This window comes from Paracoccidioides lutzii (assembly GCF_000150705.2).
Source record: "Paracoccidioides lutzii Pb01 unplaced genomic scaffold supercont2.15, whole genome shotgun sequence".
Taxonomy (NCBI): Eukaryota; Fungi; Ascomycota; class Eurotiomycetes; order Onygenales; family Ajellomycetaceae; genus Paracoccidioides; species Paracoccidioides lutzii.
In genome coordinates this window covers 897,106-916,109 of record NW_015440961.1, presented here as the reverse complement: position 1 = coordinate 916,109, position 19,004 = coordinate 897,106, and the positions used below count along the sequence as shown (strand labels likewise).

General features: G+C 46.1%; 5 protein-coding genes and 1 non-coding gene across 6 annotated transcripts; 3 read left to right on the top strand and 3 right to left on the bottom strand.

Annotated features, from left to right (window-relative positions):
• Window positions 1-854: 854 nt before the first annotated feature.
• PAAG_05802 (RasGAP-like protein) lies at window positions 855-6,030 on the top strand (the record flags this gene model as incomplete). The annotated part of the gene is made up of 2 exons (XM_015845684.1): window positions 855-5,079; window positions 5,141-6,030. The coding sequence occupies 2 exons, from the start codon at window positions 855-857 to the stop codon at window positions 6,028-6,030; spliced, it is 5,115 nt and encodes a 1,704-aa protein (XP_015699910.1).
• A 1,641-nt stretch (window positions 6,031-7,671) lies between these two features.
• PAAG_05800 (purine-cytosine permease FCY22) lies at window positions 7,672-9,491 on the top strand (the record flags this gene model as incomplete). Its single annotated transcript, XM_002792471.1, has 4 exons — window positions 7,672-7,893; window positions 8,016-8,232; window positions 8,313-9,091; window positions 9,180-9,491. The coding sequence occupies 4 exons, from the start codon at window positions 7,672-7,674 to the stop codon at window positions 9,489-9,491; spliced, it is 1,530 nt and encodes a 509-aa protein (XP_002792517.1).
• A 292-nt stretch (window positions 9,492-9,783) lies between these two features.
• PAAG_12099 lies at window positions 9,784-9,870 on the bottom strand. Its single transcript has one exon. It is a non-coding gene; the product is annotated as a tRNA-Arg (tRNA).
• Window positions 9,871-10,212: 342 nt separating this feature from the next.
• PAAG_05799 (hypothetical protein) lies at window positions 10,213-10,688 on the bottom strand (the record flags this gene model as incomplete). Its single annotated transcript, XM_002792470.2, has 2 exons — window positions 10,213-10,260; window positions 10,326-10,688. 2 exons carry the CDS (start codon window positions 10,686-10,688, stop codon window positions 10,213-10,215), a joined length of 411 nt encoding a protein of 136 aa, XP_002792516.2.
• A 2,824-nt stretch (window positions 10,689-13,512) lies between these two features.
• Window positions 13,513-15,232, top strand: PAAG_05798 (hypothetical protein; the record flags this gene model as incomplete). The annotated part of the gene is made up of 3 exons (XM_002792469.2): window positions 13,513-13,643; window positions 13,718-13,799; window positions 13,868-15,232. The coding sequence occupies 3 exons, from the start codon at window positions 13,513-13,515 to the stop codon at window positions 15,230-15,232; spliced, it is 1,578 nt and encodes a 525-aa protein (XP_002792515.2).
• Window positions 15,233-16,696: 1,464 nt separating this feature from the next.
• PAAG_05797 (SH3 domain-containing protein) lies at window positions 16,697-18,472 on the bottom strand (the record flags this gene model as incomplete). Its single annotated transcript, XM_002792468.1, has 1 exon — window positions 16,697-18,472. The coding sequence occupies one exon, from the start codon at window positions 18,470-18,472 to the stop codon at window positions 16,697-16,699; it is 1,776 nt and encodes a 591-aa protein (XP_002792514.1).
• Between the last annotated feature and the right edge of the window lie 532 nt (window positions 18,473-19,004).

Genomic DNA, 19,004 nt, shown 5'->3' with positions numbered 1-19,004 from the left:
CATGGAAGACGGGATGGCATGGTGTAACTTGGCGTTTTATGTGTACCACAGATTCTCTCTGGATTTCCGGAAAAAGGGCTTCATCTGACCTTTCTGATGAATAGTATCGATCTCTACTTGCATCATTACCAACAGGACATTCTTTGCCATGCAGAATAGGTCGTAGTGCCCGTTAGAAGGGGAGATTTTTCTTGCAGACTTGAAAGAATATTATTTATTATCCAGCTTCAATTCTCCCATTTTGATATCGTTTTACTTTCCTGAATAACTCCACTCATTCTCGGTTCAATTGTCTCTTTGAATCCTTTTGGGCAATTCGAGCGGTGTCTGGGCTCTGTCTGTTCGACCTCCGAGACTCTTGATCATCAATATGTAATTTACAGTTTTTTCTTCCGATGGCGTCAGAACTTTGAAAAGTAGTTATGCAAATTCACGTGATATACCGGAGCCACCTTGCCGTTTTGGGAATTTTGTTTTGGTCTTCAGGTTCCACCCCGAAATTGGCACCTCAACAACAGCCAAAGCTGGCCGAGGGCAGATTTCGTGAACCGAGATGCATCACAAACCCACGCTGACAGGGAAAGCTCTCTGGCCTTTTTGGCCCTCCAGCAGACAAAGTAACACTATATTCTATACCATTCAGTACTTTTTCTGAACTTCTCACCTTCAAGAGCTCCACATACCAACTGTGGTCGGGAGTGTCGACTAGCACTGCTGGGTTGATCGTTGCGGCACACAGCCAAACCGCCCTTTGACAGAGCAATTTGCTTTCTCCTATGAGTGTTCCGGCATGCGCGCAGTTGAGTGTTTGAAATTTCTTTTCTCGCGCATATGTCCATTAACCAGCCGTCGTGATGTCAAACCTCCACCCCTTTAGACGGTCTCAACCAGAGCTGCCCACACACCCTCCCAGCCCACTTCGTCATGGCTCGACGGCATCGACTAATTCATCAATTTATTCCTCCTATTCAAACTCGCTGTTACCCAGCCGGACAAGTACCTTATCTTCGAACTCATCTGGGGGATTCGTGTCCGATTCAAATGCTAGCAGAGGGCTGGTGAGCAAAATCGGGGAACGATTTGAACGAGCTTCCACTCCACCAAGTGCTAGTGAGACGTATGGAAATCTTCGTCGCTCGTTGCGGCCGCTTCCCCAGACGCCCAATGGCTCATCACCTCCAGCCAGCGTGAGTCGGAAGCGAAGTCAGACAATGACCAGCCTTCAACTCGATGACATATCTCAAGGGAAACCTTCCATTTTTGGGGGATATGATAGCGAAGCTGTGCGACTCAAGGAAAATATTGATAGAATTGGACAAGAATTATCACCATGCATTCGACGACAGCATTCCCGTACACAATCCACCCCGCACCCTCCGGTGTTAACAACCGCATTTACAGCACCCGAACTAAAAACGTTCCAGAGATCTTCAACTGGGCATCTGCGGACACTTTCGAGATTTGCGCAGACAGAAAGCGAAGACTTTGCCTTGGCTTCCGCTGTTCCTTCTGTTGTTGGTTTGCATGGCCGTCGTCGACTGAAGCGCGAAGACTCCATTAGAGCCCCAAAGTCAGCCACGTCTCCTGAAAAAGTTCGAGCATCGGCATGGACAGAAAGTGTTTGGATGGATAAACAACGACAATTCCTACAGGCCTATGAATACCTTTGTCATATTGGTGAAGCAAAGGAATGGATTGAGGATGTTATTCACAAGTCAATTCCGCCTATTGTTCAACTAGAGGAAACTCTCCGGGACGGAGTCACGCTCGCGGAAGTGGTGCAAGCTTTATATCCACATCGCACTTTTCGCATATTCAAACACCCCAAGTTACAGTACCGCCATTCCGACAACATTGCCATCTTTTTCCAACTTCTTAAAGAAATTAAACTTCCAGACTTATTTTGGTTTGAATTGATTGACCTGTATGAAAAGAAAAACATCCCCAAAGTCATACATTGTATCCATGCATTATCATGGTTGCTTTATAAAAAGGGAATTGTTGATTTCCGTATCGGCAATTTGGTTGGTCAACTGGAGTTTGAACATCATGAGCTTGAGCAAGTGCAAAAAGGTCTTGACATGTCAGGAGTTCCCATGCCTAGCTTCTCTGGTATGGGGGCGAGCTTTGGTGCTGAGCCGGAACCCGAACCCATCGAGTCAGAAGAGGATCGCATCGATAGAGAACTCCACATGAACGAAGCGATTACATCTGACCTCCAGTCTCAAATAAGAGGGGCTCTTACACGTTTGAGACTGGGGAACGTAATGCAGGAGCTGTGGGATAACGAAAGTGCATTGGTCGACCTACAATCAAGAATAAGGGGAGAATGGGCTAGGGAAATAGTTGGCTACCGGCTGAGCATGCGACGGTTCGCTGTGAATTTACAGTCTTATGCACGCGGATTCCTGGTTCGAATGAAAGCTCAAGATAGCGAACAATCCTGGAAAGAGAACGAGCCAAACATTCTGATGTTGCAAAGTCTGATCCGCGCAAATAGGGTTCGTTCGGATGTTCAACTACTGACGACTAGAGCACAGAGAGAAGAGTCTGGCATTAAACATATTCAAGCAGCCATCAGAGGAGCCCTAGCTAGAAACAGGGTTTGCGATCAATACGAGCAAACTAGAGATGCCGAAGTCGAAGTCCAATTTCTACAAGCTGCTATTAGGGGCATGGTGGAACGAAATCGTGTTGCTCGAGACATACTAACCTTGGAAGATGGAATCCCCATGATAATAGCGCTAGAATCTGCCATCAGAGGCAGGCAAGAGCGAAATAGAGTTTCTCAAGTTATACTAACCTTGGAAGAAGGAGCTCCCGTTATAACGGCACTACAATCGGCGGTTAGAGGCTTTATTTTGAGAAAGATATATGATTCCCAGAAGCTATCTCTGGCAAAGATGAGTGTTAAATGGATTACTCTACAATCCTTTTCTCGAGGAGCAGCCGCCAGAGGAGACGTCAAATCACTTCGAACTCGGCTGAACGCCCAGATCCCCTCAATTATTGAAGCTCAAAGTGCTCTTCGTGCCGCCTCTCTGCGCTCTTCTGTCAAAGCAACTAAAAGCGCTCTCCGAGACAATGAAAGCGATATACTTACCCTTCAGTCCTTTTCCAGAGGATTTGTATTACGGAAACGTCAAACGGCAGACCGAAATGCCCTCCTGCAGCAAAACTCCGTCATTACAAACCTGCAAGCCCTTTCCAGAGCCGCCATACTAAGAATCGACATTGGTTATTTGCTCTGCGAGCTCGAAACATCAAGGGATGAGATTACTCGACTTCAGGCCCTTGCTCGTGCGATGCTGGTTAGGGTCGACGTTGGCCAGGTCTTGGAGGAATTGGATGCGGAGGAAGAGGTAATAATCGACTTCCAATCTGCTATTAGAGGACTCCTTGTGCGGCAGCGCTTTGCTGAGAGGCAAAAGTACTACCGTGAAAATATGGAAAAAGTTATTAAGGTCCAAAGTTTTGTCCGAGCAAAGATTCAAGGAGAGGCTTACAAGAGCCTGACTAGCGGGAAAAATCCCCCGGTTGGAACTATTAAGGGTTTCGTACATCTCCTCAACGACAGCGATTTTGATTTCGATGAAGAAATTGAATTTGAACGCCTGCGGAAAATGGTGGTCCAACATGTGCGGCAGAATGAAATGGCGGACCAATATATTACGCAACTAGATATCAAAATCGCCCTTCTTGTAAAAAGCAAGATCACTCTCGATGAGGTAGTGAAGCATCAGAAGCATTTTGGAGGTCATGTTGGTGCACTTCTACCAAACAGAGACCTATCTTCCAAGGATCCGTTTGACCTCAAGGCACTGAACAAAACATCTCGACGGAAATTAGAGCAGTACCAAGATATTTTTTTCGTTCTTCAGACGCAACCGCAATACCTTGCCAGACTTTTCAGACGAATACGGGAACAGGCAACTCCCGAAAAGGAATGCGAGCGAATCAAGCATCTGGTTATGGGTTTATTCGGCTACTCCCAGAAGAGGCGTGAGGAATACTACCTAGTAAAACTCCTTGTCAAATCTGCTCATGAAGAAATAGATCACTCTCCTTCCATCCAAGATTATATACGGTGTAACGCTTTCTGGAACAAACTGTTCGCTGCTTATACAAAGTCGCCCAAGGATCGGAAGTTCATGCGAGATATTCTGGGGCAGTTGGTCAGGGAGCATATTATCGAGAATACTGATCTTGACCTGGAGAGTGACCCGATGCAGATCTACCGCTCTGCCATTAGCAATGAGGAGCTTCGCACTGGCAGAAAGAGCCAACGTCGAATAGACGTACCCAGAGAAGAGGCGATTCGGGATCCTGAAACAAGAGAGACTTTTATTCGACATTTGCAGGATCTCCGTGATATTGCGGACCAATTTTTCAGCGCTATCGAGGAATTCCTGCCTCGAATGCCTTTTGGGGTGCGATTTATTGCTCAGCAAATTTACGAACATCTATTGTCTAAGTTTGAGGGCGAGGATCATGGATATGTCCTACAGATTACGGGACAATGGATTTGGAAAAATTATCTTTATCCAGCGCTGATGGAGCCCGAAAAATATGGTATTATAGACCGGGGCCTAACTCAAGAACAGAAGCGGAATCTAGGAGAAATCTGCAAGGTAATAGCGCAGGTAGCCTCGGGCCGTCTCTTTGGTAACGAAAACGTGTATCTTCAGCCACTCAATAGTTGGATTGGAGATGCAATTCAGCGATTGGGAGCCATATGGGGAAATTGTGAGTACCTTCGCGATGCCCCCCTCTCGAAAATTATTCTAACGTCGAAGATAGTGGTTACTGTTCAAGATGCGGAGTCGCACTTTGATCTCGACTCCTTCAACGACCTCTATGCCAAAACGAAACCAACTCTCTATATCAAAATGTCGGATATTTTCTCGATTCATAAACTTCTCGCCGCAGAGATCTCTAGCATTTGTACCGACCCGGATGATAAGATTAGAGAGGCTATCCGTGATCTGGGAAGCGTCAAAAGCAATGAAAACGAACTCATGAGTGTGAGCTCGTCAGAAATTTGTTTGACATTAACGCCCAAACTACATAATGTTGAAGGTAGGTTTTGGCTTTGCGTATCTATGACTTTGGGGCCGTTGACTTACAGTATGTGATCTAGACCCCGATGCTGAAATCAAGTCACTATTTATGGAAACAAAACGATGTATTCTTTATATCATACGAGTCCAATCTGCGGCCAATCTAATGGAAATCATGGTTAAACCGCCTACCGAAGAAGACATGGAGCGCTGGAATGCGCTTGTTCGGGACGAGTTGTCATCTAGTAGCCGTAAACGTGGGGCGTACTCCGACGCGAACACCCTGATCGACATAGGATCTATGAGTTATCCCGATCTAAAGAGTACAGCATTGGAGAACATTCTTCTCTTAGAGAAAGCAGGGCGTATAACTCGGGAGAACCACTATCAGGACCTTCTCAACGCTATCGCGGTCGATATTCGGACAAAGCATCGCCGGAGAGTCGAGCGTCAACGAGAATTGGAAAGTGTCCGCCTGACGCTTGAGCGACTCAACGACCAAGCGGTATACTTGGAGCAGCAGTTGAAAACTTACAATGACTACATCGAACAAGCCATGATAACACTTCAGAACAAGAAAGGGAAGAAACGTTTCCTGATGCCATTTACCAAGCAGTGGGATCATGAACGTGAGCTGCAGCGGTCCGGCCGTGCCTTCAAGTTCGGCTCGTTTAAATATTCAGCCCGAAATCTTTCTGAAAAGGGCGTCCTTTTATATTGGAAGGGATACAACGAGCGACAGTGGGATCGGGTCGATCTTACGATTTCCAGCAATGAAGTTGGCGTTTTCACAATTGATGGGAGTAGCGGCAACATGATGATTTCTGGAGCAAACGCGCAAGTTCCGCTTGATGACCTGCTCCAGGCGCAGTTCAACAATACGCAGTTCATGGACTTTTTTGAGGGACAATTGCGAGTGAATGTCAACCTGTTCTTGCATCTGATTATGAGGAAATTCTATAACGATTAAAATAGTTTAATGTGTATTCTTTTCTTTGTATTCGTTTCTCCCGTTTTCTCTTTCCTTTCTTTTTCCGTTTATATTATATAGAGATACCATGGACGATGTTTTACAAAGCAGCGAAATGATATGATAACGATGGTTGGTTTGAAGGTGTTATTGAGGCTCCTTTTATCTTAGTTTACCCCCCCCCCCCCCCCTCTCTTTATTTATTTATTTATTTATTTATTTTTTTTTGTTATCAATTTTTAGTTTTTTAAACTCTGCAGTCGATTCCTTTTCCACACTAAATATTTGCCCCTTGATTCGGTTATGTCCTGAATATTTATGTCCCTCTTCTCTGCTACCTCCAAATCATGATCTTCAGGAAGTCGTGAAACTGGCCGGAGGAAGTGGGCTAATCCAGAGTTTGAAATTTCGAGCCATCGGCGTCTATTATTGTCTTTTGTGACTATGTTTCCACTGTGTTCCTCCCTTGTTCCCTGTCGCTCGTTATTAATTCTCGGGGCACCCTGTTGCTCGTTTGGTATCTTGCAGCATTTTATTGATCATACACCGCCTCAGCTAGCCGGTCTGCTTGTTTCATTCCCCCTTTTTCTTCTTTTACAGGCGATTGGGGCGGGATTGCCAGTTTCCCTTGATGAATTCTATTTTTACGTTCGGTCCCTTTCCCTTATCATTCTCTGCTTCTAAATGTATCTAGTAGTTAGTTATGGTTCTCGGGGAATACTAATGAAAGAGAACATGTTGAAGTTGTGAATAATTGACTCTTTATTTTTATGTGATGTTGGCAAATGATTTTCCTACGTAGCTTACCGTGAAGGTTTGAGATGACCTGTTGTTTTGCGCAAAATTCAATGTCAGGTTGTGTTTTATCAACCAACGGCCAGATGGATGCCCCAGTTCCTGAAGTGAGAATGACTGTGGAGTTTTCTACGAGCATTCAGCAATACTCCGGACTTGCCCATTAATCCTCCCAATCTTTTTTCTTGGGATCCCAATAGTATTCGAACTGCCTTGTCCTGTCTTAAAGGTTGTCTTCAATCGGACTCGCTTCTCCTTTCTTACCTTCCGTCCCATACACTCAGCCAGCTGAAGTTCAGCCCAACGCTATGAAGTAGTCACTGGCCGTTTTCAGACTTCGGAGTACTCCGTACGCAGCATTACATCTACACCCCTTATCACTCGTCATTATAGGTAGTGTCGCTGGCAATGCTGCCTCTACCATTTTGTGTAATAGCTGATAACCGTCTGGGCGAGACTGGTGCCTTTTGCCAGCATGTCTCGGGCTACATTTCCAATTTTCAGCTTTTTCTACTTGCTTTTGAGACAGCTGTGTGATCAGCATGGTTTCACAAAGGAAAAACAAACGTTTGTGAGAGCGCGAGAGGATAATGATGATAGCGATAGTAATACGCGTAAATTATTGCGCACACGGTGACCTTCTTATCTATTGTATAAAATTTTAATGTGAGCATTCAATATAGTGTTGGTTACTATATATGCAAGAGTGCAGACGTCTATTTCAAACTTGTTCGCTCTCCATTCCTCAGCTTCCCCTCTTCCTATTACGATGCCTTCAAATTTCAGACGATGTGCAAAATTGGTCCATGAGTGCAAGGAAAAACCGGAAAATATCATCCGTCCACAATGGGGGTTGATCTCGCAGATATTGAGACCGGTTCAGCCGCGAAGGACCCAAGTCTGAGAGATAACACGAAACAAGCGCCGGCAGAGGGCATCGATGTTGACCAGGGGTTCATTACGAAACTGCAAAGTTTTACTGAAAGATATGGAGTTGAGCAGAGGGGAATCGAGCCTGTGCTTGAGCATGAAAGGACGGACACCACGGCGTTGAAATTGGGTACACTGGTATGCACAATTTCCACTTGACCTCGAATGGGCCGTTCATGAATGATTTCTTTGATCATAGCGCAACGGATCATGTTTTCAAATTAACAACGATGGGAATTGCTGCCCTTCTCTGCACATAGTGGTTTTCGTGTAACCTGGTCGTTAGCTCATTTGCAATTGGGGTTCTCGCGGTGCCGGCTTTCGCATTGGGGTTTGTTGACGGCTTTCTCGTTATCCTCCTTTTCAACATCCTTGGAGGTTTGCCGGTGTGTTTCTTTTCGACACTTGGGCCCAAGTTCGGGATGAGACAATTGGTTCTTTCGCGATTCTATTTTGGATATTATGGAGTGAAAATGGGTCTGCTTCTATTTCTCATATTCGTCGATTCACTTTTGCTTCCGAAGGGATAGAGAAGAAACACTAACAGGAGCCATCAGCTGCCTTTCTCAACGCCCTGGGATGTCTGGGTTGGTCGTCTGTCAATGTCATTGTGGGAGCGCAACTCATCCGAGCGGTTGACAACAACGTCCCCAGCTGGGCGGCAATTACCATAATCGGCGCTGCCACATTTGTCGTAACCCTCTTCGGCTACAGGGCCGTCCACACATATGAGCTATACTGCTGGATCCCGGTATTCATAGTATTTGTGATTACCCTGGGAATCTTTGCGCACTCGGGTGATTTCGAGAATCTTCCGCTCAAAACAGGCATTCCTGAAATTGCACCAGTCCTATCGTTTGGCTCTGCCGTATTCGGCTTCATAACTGGCTGGACCTGTCTGGCCGCTGACTACTGCGTGTATCAGCCGGCAACCGTTAGCCGAAAGAAGATCTTCCTTGTCGTATTCTTCGGTCTGGTCCCTTCCCTCGTATTCACAGAAGCTCTGGGTTTGGCCATTGTCACCGCTACCGTGAATAATCCGGAGTATGCGGCAGCCTACCGCGACAACCACGTTGGTGGCTTGCTTGCACATGTTTTGTTCCCTAGCCTAGGAGGATTTGGTAGATTCTGCTTGGTCATCCTAGCTCTGAGTATTGTTGGCAACAATTCCCCGAATATCTATTCGTTTGGGTTCAGTCTCCAAATTCTCCATTCACAGACCCAGCGTGTGCCTCGTTATGTCTGGTCATTTATTGGAAGTTTGATATATGTTGGAGTTGCAATCCCAGGCTTCCTTCATTTCGAATCTGTATTGGAGGGTTTTATGTTGATCACTGTATGATTCATCTCGACCCCTGGTTTCTCTCTTCATTTGATATTGAAAATGGATCCCATACTTACGTCTGACTTTCCAACTTCGACAGGGGTACTGGCTGGCCATCTATGAAGCCATCTCTCTGGGAGAACACATTGTGTTCAGAAGGGGAACGAGCGGCTACAACGTAGAAGATTACGACACGCCTTCGAAGCTTCCTCCATCATTTGCCGCGTTTGGAGCTTTCTGCTGTGGTGTTGGGGGTGTTGTTGTTGGGATGTCGCAGAGATGGCTCGTTGGGCCCATTGCCAAAAAGATAAGCACGTCCGGGGGGGATATTGGATTTGAACTGGCATTTGGGTTTACACTTGTCTCTTTTATGGTGTTTCGGACAGCGGAAAGGAGTTATTTCAAGCGGTAACAGGAAGTTCTGTTTTTAAGTTTTGCATTGTCATCATAGCTATTAACTATATACCCGTCGGTCACAGGTGTGTGGGTGTTAAGTTTTGTGTTCGACATTGGATTCTCCCGTTTCCCCCCAGTAACAACTGTTTGATATAATGTTGATGGAAGCGAAGGCTAGATGCCCATTCTACTACCGAAGGTTGATTATCATCTCCACTATTCGAAACGTGCAATAAATCACGAGTGTGGGCGAAATAGCTGAAAAAAAGGGAATAAAATTGTAATTAAAAAAAAACTGCTTTGAATGTCGACCGGCGCAGGACTCGAACCTGCAATCTTCCGCAGACAGGACGTGGAACCGGAAACGGATGCGTTAGCCATTACGCCAGCCGGCCGGCAAGATCTGGGACCGAAGATAGCAGTACAGTTATAGGTGTTTAAAACTTTGACAGTAAGCCACCCAAAAATGTGGTCTGAGCGTGTAACGGGCTAACGCCCTAACCTTTACGTAACCAAACACCGGACTATCTTTCTTCCGCTCTGACTAGTATATTTCTACTTTCCTTTCTATAAGGAAGGGCTAGAGCTTTAGTAGCACATTCATTTCATTACGAATTTATTCTCTTTATCTTATAAGGCCCAAGTGCCTGCATTCTATAAGGCACAGCAGACAATGACTGGTGGCTCCATAATTTTGTCCTTTTGTGTATGTCTGTGCATAGATGAAGGAGTCATTCCTAGCAGTAGTTTGTGTTTTGTGGCAGACCCTCTTCCTGATCTTCTTCCTATATATATTGTCAGCCTCTATCAGGTCAGGGAAAGCAAGCAATGTGTCCCTGTGGAGACGAACAAGCAGCTGTCCAAAGCTTTTAACAACTTCAGTTTCAAACTCAAACCGGCTACGTCCGTTCTTTCCAATGTATATGTCATTGCGATAAACAATTGCAACATCACCATCAATCCAGATAACTCTCTCAAGATGGCTAGGAATAATGATAATGTTCTTCGGGAAGGGATCATTATGCTTAATCAAAGCTGAGTGAACTTGCTGAATGTCGATGACAGTTCTGTGCATACGCTCTTTTGAATAAGTAACACAGTTCATTACCAAAGGCTTTGGCAGGTACTCAATAAGAATGGCTGATGGAAGACCTGCATCATGTCGAAATGCATCCAGATGAGGGGTACAGTTGGCAGTGTCAATAGCTAGCATAAAGCCATAGAAATTAGGCACAGTGTCATAATCACATATTTTGAACCGTTTAAGGCTGCAATATGCTCTGATCTGCAGCGAGAGCGGTCCAAATCTCGAATACGATCGCGGGCGTACCCAGGATCCCCGTTATGGTGAAACTGCAGCGCAACAGAGTCATGAAAAATAACACAGGTTAGGGAGGAAAATGAAAGTAAATACCACCTTCAAGACCCGTAGCTTGACCCATTAGTTGACACGAAATATAGAGGATGCTTCTGATACATTCAGGGGTTTCCTGAAACTCCGTCTTCTCGAAGTTGATGTCAATGGTTAATCACGTGATATACTAACCTATTGCACCCTAACGGCTCCACCCAGCCTAGAGTGGGGCCGAGAATACTACGGATCTGCAGAAAACCATGGTCCCGTTTTGATGTCAAAGATGCTGCCTCCCTACTGAGAAACCAGCATTTTTGACTGGTTCGAAAAGGTGGTATTGTATACGAGAGCAAACGATGGACTAGCGGCGGTCGGAGGTGGAACCCCTCGAGCTAGCGGGTCAAAAAAATATCCAGAGGGTCGCAAGGAATATTGGCAACAGTACCTTCACCAGCATCGCCGACATGTGCCGCGGCATGCCCTTTGACAATAAGCGCTACGACTTCAAAAGCCAACCCCCCAGTGCGGCCTCCTCATAAGCTGCTGGTGATAGTGAGGCTGATGCAACTGCGACAGAAGCGGTGAAGGGTGAGAAGGTGGTGATGGTGACGTTGCTGTCGCTGCCTCTGCTGCTTCTGAATAGTTAGCTGTGCCGACTGGCACTGATCATGCATCTCAGCCGCTCGCTGAGCTCCGTAGCACAGGTATCAATCAAAAGGATTAAGTGAAGCGGCATGCATGCGGATGGTTTTGAGGATATATTATCTGGGTTCCCCCAATATTTGAGTGTGCCAAAACCTCTTTGCAGAACTATACGAGATATCCAAAAGGTTCTGCCATGGATGAGGCCCATCCGCAATATGTTAGTGTCCCACTTGATATCGTCGTAATCTTGCATTGGAAGCTGTTGTGCATCCCCAGCGGTGCCCCCAAAAGACGGGCACCACCTATATAGAGGTCTCAAATTGATCTCAACCAACCTTCCATCTTCATCAAAGCAAAACCCTGCCAGGGTTAGACCAAAGGATGGTCATGCGATATCCACTATTTCTCGCGCGAAGTTACCCACGTAGTCAGTTTTGCCACTTGTAGATTTCATAGAATATTAATAAACCAGCAAGGGAGTTAGATTTTTTAAACAAAACCTGAGGCCACTTTTGAGAGCTCCAATTGTTATTTCGTCCTGTCTATCCAAGATGTCGGCTCATACAGAGCAAATCGTCGTGGAGCTTGGTAGCATCCCCAATCAACTTGCTCACTTCATCAAGGCCTACGCTGGCGAATACATCGAGTGAGCTGATCCCCTCATGCTATAGTACTTCTAAACATTGCCTAACATTCTCAGGATGGAAGAAATATGTGTTTGTCTTGGTTGTGACCCCGAGCTGAACTCTCACATCCACCGCACCTTCTTCTCACATTCAATCCTCTCCATCATTTCAGCCACTTCAACCTTTTTATTTATATCAAGCCCGCTTGAATTATTTTTCTGGTCTTTCCCCAATGAAAAGACAGTCAAGCTCAGGAGTTAGTCGGAAGTCTCCCTACGTGATTGCGTAATAGCCAAGAACCACTTTGATTTGTTGACTGTTCGCTATGAGCTGTGGATTCTCCGATACTGTCTTGATGGGGATGGTGTATATGCCTTCTTGTAACGATCAACGGCTCCGTTATCGCGAACCACCACAGAGTAAAGCCCCATTCCTCAAAACCTGTTAGCAATGTATATGCAGTTGTAATATTGCTACTTACTACGGGCGACCCATACCCTTGAGCAAGGGCAAAACGTGAGGCTCAATCTTCCACTCTGAATATCTCCGGTTAGTTAGTTACCCTTTGCGTCAACTGAGAAGCCCTGCAACTGCTGTGCTTGAGAGATCCACTCTTCCAGTGCGTTCCGATACTTGTCCGCATCCTCATTAAAATCCGTCTAATAAAAAGGTGCCTTAGGGCTGAGATGGATCATGCTTAGTTCACGCTAACCAATCAAGAACTAACAACAACCCACGAGAGCAAAACCTTAACGGGGGCTCGGAAAAACCTTATCTCCTGTTGAGTCCTTTTGGCCTGAGGCTCTCCACAGGGAAGGGCATATCCAACCAACGTCAACTTCAACTTTCAACTTCCGACGTGTTCCCTCTCTCTTCTCCTGCCACAACCAACTTCCCCTGTGCAGGGACTTTGCTGTGCCCGCATCTAGTTGCGTTTACCATATACGGAATATAAACATCGTACAACGCATAAGTCTACCAGCCGTCTTTGGATTGAGCCACGCTCCTTGGCCCATCGCCCTCGAATTGTACTTTTAGTTCTTCCCCCTCTCCCCTGTCCCCGAATTCCCGAAGGCGCACCGCCACACATACATACAATGGATTTCAACTCCTTAAAGGACCAGGTCACCAATTTGACGCTATATGACCTCAAGGCTGGTGTCAGAAAAGTGCAAAATGGTTTGTTTTTTGCTTCTTTTCCTTCTGCTTTTGTTGGTCAGCGTGGGTCAGCTTGGCTATGTATCGGCTGCCGTCGGATTTGCCTCTGTACTACCTTGACATTTAATGAACTATTTTGGCTAATTATTCACACGGCTTTGGATTTTGATTAGCTGTGATGAACTATACTGAGATGGAGGCGAAGGTCAGTATTTGGTCAAGTTACTTCAGATTCCGTGACTATGCACCTTGTCATGTCTAGCTCACTAGAATTTGATGTCGTTTCCTTACTCAAATGGGCACAGGTTCGAGAAGCTACAAATAATGAACCTTGGGGCGCCTCTTCTACCCTTATGCAGGAGATTGCAAATGCAACCCATAACTAGTAGGTTTTCACTCACCCCCTTGATATGTTCTCTAGCGGACTTCGCGATTAACCACATCCATGTGATGTCACAGTCAATTGCTTAATGAAATTATGCCAATGATATACAAACGTTTTACGGAGAAGACTGCAGAGGAATGGCGACAAATTTATAAGGTATGTGATTGAGATCAGACTTTGAGGTGTCGGGCTTGGATATGTCTAACAAGTTCTGTTATTTCCAGGCACTCCAACTCCTTGAATTTCTTATTAAAAATGGCTCAGAAAGGGTCGTTGACGATGCTCGTTCCCACGTTTCTCTCCTCCGAATGCTACGCCAATTTCACTACATCGATCAGAATGGGAAAGATCAAGGCGTAAACGTGCGCAACCGCTCCCAAGAGTTGGCAAAACTTTTGAGCGACGTCGACGCCATTCGTGCGGAGAGAAAGAAGGCAAGAGCTAATCGGAATAAATTTGGAGGAATTGAAGGTGGTATGACTCTAAGTTCGTTTGGAGGAGGTTCTCGATATGGTGGGTTTGGGAGTGAGGACGCATCATACGGCGGTTATAGCGGAGGGGTATATGGGGATGGGGGCGGATTTGGAGGTAGAACTAGTGGGGGGTATGAAGACAGCGGGAGGAGGAGTAATCGTTTTGAAGAATACGACGAGGGCGATGATATCTCTCCGGCACCATCTACCCAGCGCAGGGTGAACACGACCTCTACAACATCTGCTAGACAAGAGTCCAAAAAACCTGAGCCGTCCAAGAAACCGGAGTTGGACTTGTTCTCTGACAACAGTGAAGATCTTGCCGCCGCTCCATCAATTTCTGCACCCTCAAACATGCTCTCCAGCATCTCTGGAAACCAAACAGCTGGAGGTCGGAAAAACACCCTCGTCACCCAAAACATTGCAGACGATGATGATTTTGATGATTTCCAGTCTGCTCCCTCCTCTGCCCAGGCTGCCCCATCCCAACAGCAATTCTCCTCCGTTCTCCCTCCAACCCTGGCTCCATCGACTACACCAAGAACCACTCAATATGCAGCTCCACGGCCCGTGTCCGGCGTTCAGAACGCCAATCTAAACGGGCTTGTCGATTTCACCTCACCATCCCCAAGTAATATTTCCACAACATCTACCCAACCAATCAGTCTGAGTGGTGGTATATCAGCAGCTTCTATTCAGTCACAGCCACCAAAGCCAGAAGGCTACCAAGCTCCACAACCAAATTACTTCACCTCTGTCCCAGCACCACAACCAGCCTCCCAAAATCAAGCTAAAACCCCCCTATCATCTCTCGCCTCTTCACTCTCCGGCAGCAAGTCGGCTACCAACCCAGCTGCCACGAAAGCGAAATCAGGCGGTGATGCATTTGGCAGCCTCTGGTCTACCGCCAGTAGCAACGCCGGTCTTAAGTCTACGTCCACACAACAGTCCAAGGGCCCTAATCTCGCCAGCATGGCGAAGGAGAAGACTAGTGCAAGCTTATGGGGAGCTCCTAGTGCTATTTCTGCGAGTTCTACTCCGAGCCTGAGAAACAGCATGTCGCAGGGCACGAAACCGCAGAGCAACAGTAGTGGGTTCAATGATCTGTTGGGTTGAGATGGGTTTTTTTTGGATATGGAATGGAGACAGAGAGGGGTGAGACATTGCTAGAAGTGGAGGGTTAATGGTGGTGTTAGAGAAAGAAGGAGGAGGAGGAGGAGGACGAGGACGAGGAGGACAGGGTGTAATTAGAAGAGAACAGAACGAATATTGGAAGATGTGGACGATTGATCTTAAGAAGAGCAACAAAAGACTGAGAACGAACGGAGCAACGGTTTTCATCTCTTCATTTTCTTTTTCACTTCTTTTAGTTCTGTTTTTACTTAATATATTTAGTTTTGGATTTTAGCAGCAAGCAGTTGACATAGGTACCAATTCAGACATCTCCTTTGGATTCACAAATCACATATTCATGTGTCGTATTTTTGACTTTGAGACTTACATTCGCTTGCTCCGCTTCTCCTATTCAACCCAAACTGCTAGGTGTCCAAGCTAGAGTTACCTATTTCGAGGAAACTGGTAACTAAATATGATCATCTTCCGACGCAGAAGAGAAGTGACCGGCATTTTATTTTAGAATACGATCGCTTATTCCCGTTTAAATCCCCATTTATCCCAAAATTCGATTCCCCATTTTGCGTGTTCCATAGTATATTGGGATTGAGATGGGGATTTGGTTTTTCTCCTATGAGAGTCGGAATGGGAATGAAGTGTGGACAGAAAGGTAAATATATTTTTGAAGTTGACATGATTTTTTTTCCCTCTCGATCTTGAAGAGGCTAGGATGCCTACGACGTGAGTGTTACATGACATGGATGAGCTTTGGCAAGAAGGGAAAAGGTGAGAAGATTAAAACAAGACAAACCTTTCCCCCCCCCCTTTTCCCCTCCCAAAAAAAAAAAAAAAAAAAAAAAAAAAAAAAAAAGTGGATGCTAAATAGCTGCTTAGTTACCTAGATAGCTAGATAATCTAATTGAGCCCTATTCACGACAGGGAATAAGAGCGCTCACTTGATTATTTGTTCATCCTAAGACGATGTTGCGAGGAAACGCGGGGAAAAGTAAGATGTAATGATTTGGTTCATAGAACACGTCAATGGGGAAAGAGGCCTCAAAAACAAGCAGGATAATGGGTAAATATTTGGAACCAGAGAAAAAAGAAGTAAAAAAGTAAAAAACATACCATACACAACAAACGCCTTGTGAAAAATTTCCGAGGACGATTGGCCTGCACACGACGGATACCAAATGGGAAAATGAACACAAAGAGACCGAATGGTTAGCCTACAAAGGGAAATAAAGCAAAACAAAAAAAAATAAAATAAAATAAAATAAAGCAAGATGCAAGTTAAAAGGCCAGAGGCCAAAATGCAAAGCGCAAAGAATCAACAAGACTCCCTCCCTCCCACCATCCAATTTTCCTCAAGCAGCAAGAAGAAACAAAACACAACAAAAAATTGGAAAAGGGAAGAAAGATTGACACCGTCAGAGCGATCGATAAATCACCACGACATTTTGTCATTTAACCCGTTTTCCCCTCCCCTGACCGCGTCCTCTGCTTATTATTAGGGAGACTGTTCGGGCGCACGGATGATTCCCACAACCCAGACGCCATCAAGTTCAGGTTTCCCGCGCCTGTGCCTGTGCCTGTTCCGTTCCCTATGCCACCGCCATCGTAATGCTCAATTTGTGGTGGTGTTGATTTCCGATGCTGATGTCCTGCTAGTGGGTAAGGATCTAGATCGCGACTGCTCGTGGAGAAAGTTGAGAGGATGGCAGGGTTTTGCTTCTTTTCGCGGGTGTGGTCTTTGTGATTGCCATTACGACTATTCTCTGCGTCCTGTTCGTGGGGTTTGTCTTTTGTGTTAATATTTGAGGGTGAGGCGGTACATTTGAATTGGTGATGATTACTATTATTGTTCTTGTTGGTGGTGGTGGTGGTGGGTGTGTTGGTGTTCTCGTCGGTATCGTTAGGAGGTATATTGCCGTTACTCTGTTGTTGCTGCGCAGACTGGTCGGATGAGGTGTCACGGGCCGGTAGTTCATTGTGGTTTTCACACTGAGTTGGCGTAGATTCTGAATCCGGAGAGGGGGTTTCTCCTCCCACTGTCAAGGAACCAGAAAGCGCACCGTTCAACCCATTAAGGCCCCCCTCGATATCCCGAACTAAACGAACGAATTCCTCCGGCACAAGTCCACTCTCTCCCGTCTTAGGGTCCTCAGCAACGAGCCAGCCTTGCCCATGGCGATAGGACACCAATATAACCTGTCCCTCCTTGAGCGGGAGCTCATTCTCATGTTCGCGATCGAAGTCGAAAAGCGCAACGGCTTTGCCGTGCATTTCTTCATCAGGCGACACGATTGTGAATTGGTAATCTCGTGAATAGCGCGAGGAATCTCTCCACGCCTCATCATCTTCCGAAATGTCGTCGTCGGATTGTAGTTCCATATCTGGTTCGAGGGTTTGTCTGCCTTGGAATGACGCGGCGAAATGGGAGTCTCTGCGTCGACCAAGTTGACTATGTGAGTTCGGGCTCAGGTATGATGGTCCACCAACGCTATCTCTAGCTGGGTATGTAACATATTCCCCTCCTGGTCCGTCTTCAACGGCATCATGATCTTTGACATAGTATGTCGTGCTCCCGTCGCCGTTTACCCCAACAAGAATACCTCTCTCATCACCTTGAGCGGAATAAGATGAATTGCCATTTTTAGCAGCGGGACTTCTTCCTCTGTGGTATTCGGACCCTGCAAATGCAGATTTATGTTTGCGGTGTCGGGTTGTTGTCACGACGGGGCTGTGCAAGTCTTCATCTTCACTATAGGGAGGTCCATCTCCAAACGTCATTGCAGGGAGTTGTTGATTGCTATACATAGCCTCTGGATTCCATGACGCGGAAGGCCAATGACCGCGTGCGCCATCCCATGAGGGTCCGGCGGGGTCGGATAACCGTCGAGCTTCGCTCACCGGAGTAGAGATGCCTGACTCAATTGAGGGTGACCCGTAATGGAGAGGATGGATGGGTGGGTAGGCAAAGTCTCGTACCAAGGCATAAGGCAGACTTGAATGGAAAACTGGAAAAGCGTGCGATGCGGGACGTGAGCAATTTTGAGAGGTGAAGGAGGTGGAGGAGTATGTTGACAAGCGATTCTTTGCAAATGATGATGGCCGTTGAATATTTGACCGTCTTGAGGCCGGTGATGTTGTGAGTGATGGAATAGGAGAAATGGTCGGGATTGAGGAGAATTTGTTAACCTCAGAGGGAGAAGAGGCGGGAGGGGGTATCGTCGTAGACATTGAGACACTGGATGGGGAACACGGGATGGTTCCAATCCCCATGTGTTTGTGTTTGCGCGAATGTTTTAAGTTGTGCTATTTTGTATGGATTATTATTCCGTCAAACGTCAATCGCTTATTCAATACGTTAAGCCCGTAAAAGTATTCGTGAATGATTTCCTCCACAGTCCTAGCTGTCCATATTCATATATAGGACATCAAGTGACCCCAGCAAATATGTCAACGTGCAGAGTATCCCACAAACGAGAGAGTAACCAGGCCGTCGTGGAGAAAGAGATAGCACCTGGATTTGTAAGAGCAACTATTACAAAAATTTTGTCCCCGCACACGTTGCGATTGCTCATTTACGTCCGTCGTAGGGGGGGGAGGAAGGAGTTTGATTAATGTGGAATGCGATACGCCTGAATAAAGGAACTCGCCCAATAAGAGATCCAGCGTGACAAGAATGTTTCGAAACAGTTATGGGAGTCACAAGTAGCAAGTCGACAGGGTGTGCAGGAGATCGAAGGCTTATGTGCTGACTGGAGCAGGC